The sequence below is a fragment of the Amblyomma maculatum genome, chromosome 1, assembly GCF_055883805.1.
Source record: "Amblyomma maculatum isolate TAMU_Amacu chromosome 1, ASM5588380v1, whole genome shotgun sequence".
In the NCBI taxonomy this organism is placed as follows: Eukaryota; Metazoa; Arthropoda; class Arachnida; order Ixodida; family Ixodidae; genus Amblyomma; species Amblyomma maculatum.
Window position 1 is genome coordinate 400,417,452 of NC_139344.1, and position 10,327 is coordinate 400,427,778.

Genomic DNA, 10,327 nt, shown 5'->3' on the forward strand with positions numbered 1-10,327 from the left:
ACAGCTTTAAAAGTTTTAAGAAACTATTACTGCCTTACTGTAAAGGAGCTGATCATTATTGTAATCTTTTCGTTCTCCAAGTTGAGATAACGAAGACGGCCAGCAGTCATCGCAGACAAGCCACAATGACTTTTAACCACAGTAGGAGTGGTATTTGTGATTGTTGTGAATTTAGAAGGATACACTTCAGTGAAGCATATTTGAGAAGACGATTATATTACTGTTAATATTCACTTTTACAGTTATCCCTCATGTCTGGGTATTTGCAGGCTGCTGTCATCCGCAGCTACGCACGTGCTTCTTCCCTAGAGTGCGTGTTCTAGCCACTCCTAGTGTTATGTATATACCCCGCATTTACCGCCTTGATTCACTCTCTGTGCAGTATACGTGCGCTGGCAGATATTGAGGTACTCGGAAGCTGGCCGAAGTCGTATTCGATTTCGGCTCCGTTAATGTGTGACCGGGACTTCTTAGTATGCCATGTACTATTTTGTCTTACACTGTTCTTTTATCAACTCCCCCTTCTTTTTCTCCTATCCATTCGATCCCTCCTTCAAGGATTTCGGTATTTAACCTCATCGTTTTTCTTTCTCCATCTTGTTGGACACCCTTTTAAGTCGAAAGCCTTAGCTTACTTGGTTCATGACTCACCAGAATGTCAACCTTATAGGTGTCAATCAAATCGATGACGTCATCAGTCACGGCATGGTTCTGTTTACCCTCTAAGAGAAAAATTCTAGCGGTCATTTGACACCACTAAAGTGCAATGTGGCGAAATCCTTTGTTTGAAACGCCGCTGTATCCCTCATTTATAGCATCTGCTTTTTTTCTGCTGAACGATGCCAGGAAGCGCCAAATGAGAGGCGCAGCAAGAACGTTTATATCGAACGCCAGGCGAGGTCAGCTTCATATGTCCAAATTAAAGTCAAAGTCTATTATTTCAGACAACACAGTTACAGTTGATGTGTGAATGGCTTGGTGATGCCATCGGTCATGACCAAACGAGGCGTCCTGACCGAATGTCGCGTAATACTCCCGTCACTTCCGGTTATTACACGCGACCTGATGTGACGCCATGATAACGTCACACGCAGCGTTTGTCAAAGATGTCAAATTCTCGCGGTATCTTGCGGAATTTCGCGAAGTGTGAAAGTTCTCGCGGACGGAAACTCTCAGTTGAATAATACGTTTCTCACGTGCCTGGCGTGGCTATCAAGATTATTGAAAGCTTTAGTTTCACATGTTTTACTGGCGGACAACGCCAGTAAAATGCTTTCTCCTTACATGGTTTCTCCATAAAAATCATCTTCAACCGGGGACCGAACTCCTACCCCTCCAACCAGCAGCTGAGCGTGTTAGTAGGCTTAGCCAAGCCGGGAACGTGAGAAATATATCTAATTTCTCACTGCCCAGCGTCACGCCAAACGTGGTTTTCATGGTGGCCGCCCCCGCTCATGTGATGGCGCATCCTAGCAACAAAATGGTGTCATAGGACAGGGTGGCGGTGCGATGCAAAAAAAAAAAAAAAATATCGAAATTTCGTACACGTCGAGTGCAATTCGGGTGCTTCCGGCTTGCCTCAGAATGGCACTTGGCTATGTGAACGATGAGCCATAGAAGCGACGTCGTACCGGCAATCCTATACTTGAATGACACTGCAAGAAACGAGCGCTAAAGAATGCCAAGGCAAAAGCTTTTATAAGCTCATCAGTGTGTGTCTGTGCGTCCGTCCGTCAGGAAAACGGATCACATACACGAATAAGCTGTGTCACACTGTAAAATCATTTACCATACGCTAAAGAGTCAGTAAGCAGTCAGCCATAGCTCAGTTAAAGATCGCTCAAAATACCCACCACCGCAATATAAAGCTTTCGCCTCATCGCAATTTAGGGGTCCATAGTGGCCCCTCGACTCTTTTTTGCGAGGAATCTCTTTTGCATTTTAGAACATTGTTCATTAAGTGCATAGAAAAATTGGCTGACCCGAATACGAGATAAGAACTAGGGTGACAACTGAGCTTCGTCTTAAAGGTAATGAGGGTATAGCGGTTCGTCGTCCGTGTACATTCAAGAGCACAGGAAGGTTGATTCCACCTTGCCACCTCAAGTAAGCCACCCGAGTTGGAAACTGCTCCCAGCGTTATTACATTATGTGATCTCGCTAATATCTAATATTCCAAAACCTTATAAGAACCAATGATCGGTCATGCCAACTAGTGCCGACCACTCCTAGCGCAAAGCCCGAGATGGTTGGCAAATTACGCTGATGCCGACGTCACCGACAACGCCGGTACAGGTGTTTGATTGTCTGGGCCAAGAGACCTTTAACGTTATCCAATAGCGAAATCTTGCCACAGCTCACGCTGGTCACGTGTGGGCCGCTATATTTACCCTAACAATAAAGCGTGAAATTAAACAGACCACATTCTATGAAAAAGGTTTTTTACACCTGAGAATTAGGAAGTGAGTAGAGTGGCTCAGTAAAGCGGTGAATAGGGTTAATTTGCTGGCTGACAGCAAGAAGAAAATGTACTTTGTCGAAGTGCAGCAATGTGAAAAAGTGAGAACCGATGTCCTGTAAGGCTAACGGCCTGGAGTGCACACACCGTGCAAGCACATAGAGCAAGAAAGGCAGTGACTCAGTTCTGATAATTGGATTATGCTTTGGGAGTCAGCTAGTCGCTGGCCCGGAGGTGGAAAAACGTTAATCTAATGAGAGCGGTTGCTCTTGTGTTATCCATGGCTGGAATTCAAGCTTTCCAGGGGCCCTCTCTCCTCCACTTTTGCTTGGCGTAGTAGATGAATCTCAGTAGGGCGGTTGTGTAAGAGGTGTGACCACTGGCTAACGGAACTTAACCCACATAAATGTAAACTTTTATCCTTCCACCGTCGTCGTAATCCTCTTATTTTTTCCTACGTAATCTCTGGAGTGCCCGTACAACCTGTTCAGTCATATAAATATTTAGGCGTAACACTTTCTAGTGATCTTTCTTGGAATTTGCATGTAACTAACACAATATCATCGGCCAATAAAACATTAGGATTCTTAAAACGTCACCTACATTGTGCGCCTCAACATGTTAAACTCTTAGCCTATAATTCACTCGTCAGGTCTAAACTGGAATTCGCGTCACCCATTTGGAACCCCCATCAAGCTTACCTCATTAATTCTCTCGAGTCCGTTCAAAATCGCGCTGCCAGGTTCATCCATGCCCTGTATTCTTATGATGTTAGTGTCTCTGCCCTAAAAACAACCTCAGGTTTATCATCACTATCTCTCCGTCGTCGCACTTCAAGCCTTTCTTTATTCCATAAAATATTCAACAGCCCCATGCGGGCCGCCCCTTATATTCTTCCCCCAGCACGCATATCACCCCGCACCAGTCATCGCCTGCACGTCGCCCGTCCATTGTCACGCACCGTTACCTTTTCGAATTCCTTTTTTCCCCGCGCAGCTGCAGACTGGAACGGCCTTCCAAATGACATCGCTGTTATCACCTGCTCATCCAAGTTCCTTGAAAATGTCAAAACATATGTACAATAACTATGTTTTTATAATGTTTCCAACCCCTTATGTAGTACCCCTTCCTGGGGCCTTTAAGGAAATAAAATGAAATGAAATGAAAAGAATGCTAAAAAAAGCATATTTCTGAAACAATACGTGGAAGGCGTGGAGATGAGAGCTACCATATGTCTAGGAACGATGGCCAGAAGGACAGGACTAAGTAAATTTGTGCAGGGGGGCCATTAATAGCACTACTGCCTTATTGGTTAGGCTTATAACAATTATCGAAAGGGCTCTCAGTGCTTTTAGGTGGATACAATAAAAGCAATAAAACAAACCATCCAATGTTATCTACACTGCTGCATTGAAAAATATAAACACTAGGTTGTATTATTCTCGACGGGAGAAAGAATGTGGAACATTAGGATGGCATACCTTTCGAATGCTTGATGCAACCAATAGCTAGATGGCTTAGCTCTACTACGCCTGCATATACGTAGCGAAAAGCTGAGACTACCTACAGATCAGAAGTTATTTTCTCCAATCTACTGCGCCGTACGCCAGCAGCAAAACTCTTCTTTTCTTCCATGTCGAGCGCGTCTCAGTTCACCGGCGTTCTATAATTCGTTTACAGGAAAGGCGCCGCATCTGTCATCCGGGAACATGGAATGGAAAGGAATATAGGAGAGTCCCCTTTGAAACGGGGTGGTAGCAGTTGCTATCATGGTCAGTTTTCTCCCTATATCTTAAGGCAATATCTCTTTATATCTCCCTATACCCTATATCACCCTATATCTCGCGGAAGGCAAGAAGCGCCCCCCGGCGGCGTTGGAGTGCCCTCGTTCCAGCTTGGTCGTCATAGCTGACGGCCAATAGGCGAAGTCACATCCATGACGTCACCCTAATTGAGTGACTTAAGTAGTTTAGTCTTTGGTACTTTCAAATTGCGCGCCAATTGCAGTATCTGTCACTGGCGGAATCCCGTTAACATCCTCAGGGCAGACAAGCAGAATTATGAAGAGCGTTTCAGGACCCGAGGCGTGGCACAGCGGTAATTGAAGCGCTCGGCTGGGGATCCAAGGGATGGAGGCTCGATTCACGGATGGAGACAAGTTTTTTTTTAATAAGGAAGACTTGCACACCTCTTAAGCGTTGCTAGGCAACGCCGGCAGAGCTTGGCGAGTGCGCTGCGCAGCTGTTCTTGTCTGTGACGTCACTCGTTCACGGCATACGGCAAAGCAAAGTTCGGCTCCGACCCTCCTAGTGAAGCTTTTCGCTTCAAAACGTAAACTCACAATTATAATTCATTTGTGTAACTATTGATATAAGGAGCTGCGCAAAGCCTAGGCTAGAAGTTCTCTACTTAGTCGGCTTTTTTTTCATTTCCTTTTTGAAGAAGTCTAAGATGAGGCAGTTTTTTGGTATAAAAGAAAAACGTTAAATTGGTTAGGAAAGGGTAGGTGCATTATTTGTCACACTTTCTTCGTGAACGCTTAAACCCCGCCATAAGCGAAGGGACGAAAACGTAAGTGGAAGCGGAATGAGAGATAAAGGTGCCATAATGCAGGACTATGGAGTTATTCCGAGCACCTGGGGATCTTTAACGTGCACTGAAATCGCACAGCACACGAATGTCAGTCCGTTTTGCCTTGAAATGCAGCTACCTGAGATCAGGTTCAAACCCGGCTGCTTTGATTCATTAGTCGAGCGTCTTAACCATTAAGCCGCCATGGAGGGGCATATTCAATTGTTTCTATTGGTGAATTTTGGCGCAGAGTGTACAAATCAGCTTAATTTTATGTCTTTAGGTCTATTTTTATTGGTCGCTGCTTCATGCGGAGTAGTGAAAGAATTTTTTTGTATTGATGGCGACTAAAACACATTCATAATACCATTTGCTTGCATGCAATTGCAAAGCACCAATACGCAGCTCTGGCAGGCTGGCACTGATGAAGAATGGATGGATGGACCACGCAGAAGGCATGATTTTTCTGGTGCGTTTTTTAGCAGCCAACTCTGCTCCGACAAAAACACTTTGCAGTGGCTCAGATTGATTATAGTCTCGATCAATAGATATTTGCAGCACTCCGAAAAGTGAGGAAAACTGGGCCATTTATGATAGACCTCGACACATGCCCGCGTGCAAACAAGCCTGTCGACTATGATGTTAGAATATGATAGAAACACAGAAAAGGTGCGCGAGTCATCCTGGTAGGCTCATGTTCCCTTACATTTGGTTACACTACAAACATCTTTTGAAACAAGGATTAATGCTTTATGGGTGTCACAAATCTTCTGACGAAAAAAACTGAAGAAGGTTCTTCGTAGAGAGCGTGTTATGATGCAGCATGACAACAGGCCGGCTTTGCGCATGGTTGGCCGCTTGTTTCCTCGCCTCCTAATTCTTTCGTCACTATCGCCGTCATTACATATAGAGTAGAAATAAAATGGCTAATTAGAAAATATTGAATCGACCTCGCACTGACACACTAGAGCACGCTATTTGAACACCACGTTAAAGAGGCCTGCATATGCCGGTATGTCCAGGTCAGTTCTCCCAGCCGAAGGACAAGAGGCAGCCGTATGAGACTGATATTCACGTCCCGCTGATTGTTACAGGGCCAGGAATTGGAGCTAGCAGGACGGAAAAGGTAAGCATGCATGAAATAATTGGAAGGCGGAATGCATTAAACGAAAGGGAATTTTGTTAAATACTGTATCAATATTCGATCTGATATTACTCTAACTTCCGAAATTTATTATAGTGGCCGCAGTCACAGGTGCTTCATTGAGCCGTTGAGTAAGCATGTCTATTTGTTGCATGTTGGATGTAATAATAATCTTAGAGGACGCAGCAAAGTGCTCATCTGCACATCACAGTTCGATGGAGCTCATAACTTCAAGAAAAAATGACAACCAGAAAAGTTTAGAAACTAGGTTATCGGGAATATAAGTTCAGCAGTTTTCCCAGCATTCTGCTCTTAGATACCGTACTTTGATATATTTTCTAGTGGCGTGTACCTGCTCTTGACACGTTCAAAAGGTACATCATATACCAGAATATTTTTTTTTTCTATTGTAAGATACCTTAACTCTTACACGTTTGCCGAAAAAAAAAATGGGTTGCAGGTCGGAGTCTGAGATTTATTACTTTCGGTTTCCTTTCTTGCAGTCTCCTTTCCCGTTTCCTGGTTTTTGTCAGATATATTAGGAAGTTTTCATTTAGACAAGTTTTGACACAAAATGCAGGAATCATTGCTTGCGTTTCTTCACACTATTCATTCAGAGTATGTAGGTTAGAGACCTTTCGTATTTTTTAATAAAGCTTGCGCGCCTCTTCACTAGCATCGCTCGCTGATGTAGCGAGCATGTGCACATGTTTGCAGTAAAGGCAGAGGGGTTTTGAATACTTCTAGAATTTATATTTCCTACAGATGCTGTAAAACCATTCTGATGCAAGCCACTGAGTCTACGCATCAAAAAGGATGCCAACTTCTGCCCCAAGTTTCCCTGTCTCAGCCGACACCTATTCATGTCTGGGAACTTTTGTAAATTCTACCTTCATATATATTTTAGCTTAAGTCTTTATGTTAGTTTGGGTATAAGAAGATTTTGAATTCAAACATAAGCAAGCAATATCAAGCGTTTTGTTTGCTTTGTATGGTCTGGCGTGCTAACCAATTTAGTCTGCAAGAATGAATCAAGAAGTACGGCAGCATGATAGAAGACGCGGTTTTCTGCGTGCGCGTTAATTAATATTAATAAGCTGCATCACACATTTAAAAAACAAATCGTCTTTTAAGGTTCTTAAACTTCTTGCTTTAAATTGTGTATTAGATGCGAAGTATTTTTGTCACCGTTAGTTAGTAGGCAGTGAAAAGCAGCGCATATTGGCAGTTTCACCTTATAACTGTGGCTAAACATTTCAAATGGCCCTTCCTAGATACGGTTACTAATATGACACATGAATACCCATGATGACCGGATGCAAATATAGATTGCCTACAATCAGCCTTTTTTTCAATATGCATTTATTGTTATAAAAGACACAAACAATAAACTATAAGGACTCTTCGATAATTGTTAAGAGGGGAACGGCGAAAGCTGCCTTTCCGCTCCTATCTTTTGCCTCTCATCGTTTGCCTCTTCCTTTTTCTGATCTTACTATTTGCCTCTCATTTACTATTGGGTTTTCTATTACTGTTTGTGGTCATTACAATTCGTCGTTTCACATTCTGGTCGTTCCGTAGTCACGCGGAGTCATTGCTGTAATTACCAATCATTGTTAAGCATATTTACTGATTGCTAGCATGTTTCGGCTAATAAAAGTCGTTGTTTGACAAATATCGCCGTGCCATATATAGTCATGCAGAATCATGCCTAGTCAGTCTAGTCATTACTGCTCATAACTAAACATTTTTATTCATTTCCAGTCTATTTCGGTCATTACAAGTTGCCGTTTGACGTATTGGTGACCCTGTAATCATCTTTAGTAATATTTTATTCATTTTATTAGTCGCGAGTCATGCTGAGTCAAGTAGTCAGTACCACTCATTGCTAACTATACTTACTCATTTCTACTTACTTTCAGCATTACATGTTATTTTTACATTCTTGTTGTACCGTAGTCATGTTGAGTCATGCCTAGTCATTGTAGTCATTACCACTCCCAGCTAAGGATGTTTACTTATTTCCAGTCTGTTGCGGTCATTACTAGCCATGTTTGAAATATTTATTGTTCCATAGACATGTTGAATCAGGCTTAGTCATTGTAGTCATTACCGCTCATAACTAAACATCTTTACTTATTTTCAGCTAGTTGCAGTCATTACAAGTCGTCGTTTGACGTATTCGTCATTCCGTAGTCATTTTTATCTTTTTATCCATATTATTGTCATTGACATGGTTCAATAGTCCTATCGATATCTATCGTATAACTATTAATACTTGCCAATCACCTACAATCGTTTTCATTCATAATCTTCCTCTTCATATATCCGTTATTAGCAGCGACACATCAGCGCACAGATCCGATGCACAGATCAGATGCACAGCTCCGACGCACAGATTTCCCGCGCACAACCCTCGCGCACGGGATTTCATTTCATGGGCGTATAAAGGCTTTTGTCTTAAAACACGCCATCTACTCAAGATAATGCTGACATAGTTGGTGTGTATAGACAGAACCCAAAGAACGACGGCAGTTTTGAGCATATATGGTTACAATATTTATTGCTGTTGAGGAAAAGAGCGAGACATGTGAGAATATTACGGCCGCTTGCCTAATCTGACATCTCTGCTGAGGCGCAATCCTGCGAGTCTCTTGCACACAGAAATTCAATCACAATTCAAACAATGCTTCTTACCCCAGGCCACAGCACTGAACGTGGACCTGGCGCCCACCTTTCTGGATCTCGCTGGATTGCCGCCTCAAGAATATATGGACGGCATCAGTCTTAAGCCGCTCCTCCTCAGCGCTCCATCTGGCTGGTCCAGAGAGAGCTTCCTTGTCGAGTACACCGGCGAGGGAGAGGCGCACGACCGCTCCGAATGCCACGCGCCGTATGGCTTGTCGGTGGGTTCAAAACGCAACTGTGCCATCATTGCAGTTGATGACAGAAATCACAGAACGATAACGGCAGAGTATGTGCCGTGACCTAATGCCTTCTACGTATCAGGCGCACTTGATGTCGTGAGAAGGCCACAGCTGCTTTTATAGAAGCTTTCGGCCCAAGGGCATTGCTCAGTGCATTTACCGCGAATAAGTTGGCGCCAAGTAGTATTACAGCAGTTTCGCGTTTATGTCAGCGCTGGGCTGATTTTAATTGTGGTGCATTTTCTCACGAGAATTACATCACAATTACAACCTTACAGTAGAAGTGGGAGACAAAGCAAATCCCGCTTGAGCAAGAACCAGCGGTAATGTCGCAGTGCAGGGAGAAAAACGTTGTCTTTGTTTCGCGACTCCGCACCCTAACAACCTATTACAAATCGTTTTTGCAAGCCAGGCCTCTGACAACGTTCTTTGGTTTTATCCAGGGAGTGTGTACCGTCGGCTAAATATGTCGATCCTGATACTTACTCGCTGCTCAGTTCAACTGGTGAAAAAACGGGATTCAGGTGTTGATGGCTATCAACTCCAGCGAAATTTGGTTTAATGTTTCGCGCCTTGCCAATAATGTTATACCTGCGCAATGCAACGGGCTGCTGGATGCATTCCGGATTTACTTTAATCGCTGTCGCTCTTTAATAACGGCGCCTGACTCTGCTGGCTTAACTGCACAAACGATTGAATGGACTTTACTGTTCAGATATTTACTTTATTTGTGTGGCGACCCGAAATATGCCAAGGGCGTAAAAGAAAAATGTCAAGTTTCAAACAAATCAAGGCTCCTTATTTTCAGGGCTGCGATCCGGCAGTGAAATGCGAGTGCGAGGATTCTTGGAACAACACGTACCTCTGTGTGCGACAAATAACAGACCAGGTCAACACAAAGTTCTGCACGTTTGACGACGACGAGGTGAGTCACCAGAGAAGGTCTTGGAACTTTCACAACAACTACATCGCTACTTCCGCAAAGGCCAATATTCGTGTAAGATTATCACACTACTTTGACAACAAGCTCCTAATCTGAATCATCCGAGTGGTAACTAATGATAGGATACGGTACGTGCTTGGGCATGTTCCCCAATCTTTTGCAAAAACAGGTTCCATTTCGGAAAGGCATTCACTAAGGGCTGCATTTCAGCGGAGGTAAAAAAAAAAAAAAAAAATCCGCGCCTATATTCGGCTTTGAGAATGCACCATGAGATAGCAATGCAG

At 43.5% G+C, this 10,327-nt stretch overlaps 1 protein-coding gene across 1 annotated transcript in view; it reads left to right on the forward strand.

Moving 5' to 3' along the window:
• The window catches only part of LOC146208688 (N-acetylglucosamine-6-sulfatase-like), a 36,337-nt gene that overhangs the window by 21,319 nt on the left and 4,691 nt on the right, over nucleotides 1-10,327 (forward strand). Inside the window, exons 9-11 of the mRNA XM_084595913.1 lie at nucleotides 6,052-6,155; nucleotides 8,876-9,079; nucleotides 9,909-10,025. Of these exons, the coding sequence (XP_084452039.1) occupies nucleotides 6,052-6,155; nucleotides 8,876-9,079; nucleotides 9,909-10,025 (425 nt within the window). The remainder of the gene's footprint in view (nucleotides 1-6,051; nucleotides 6,156-8,875; nucleotides 9,080-9,908; nucleotides 10,026-10,327) is intronic.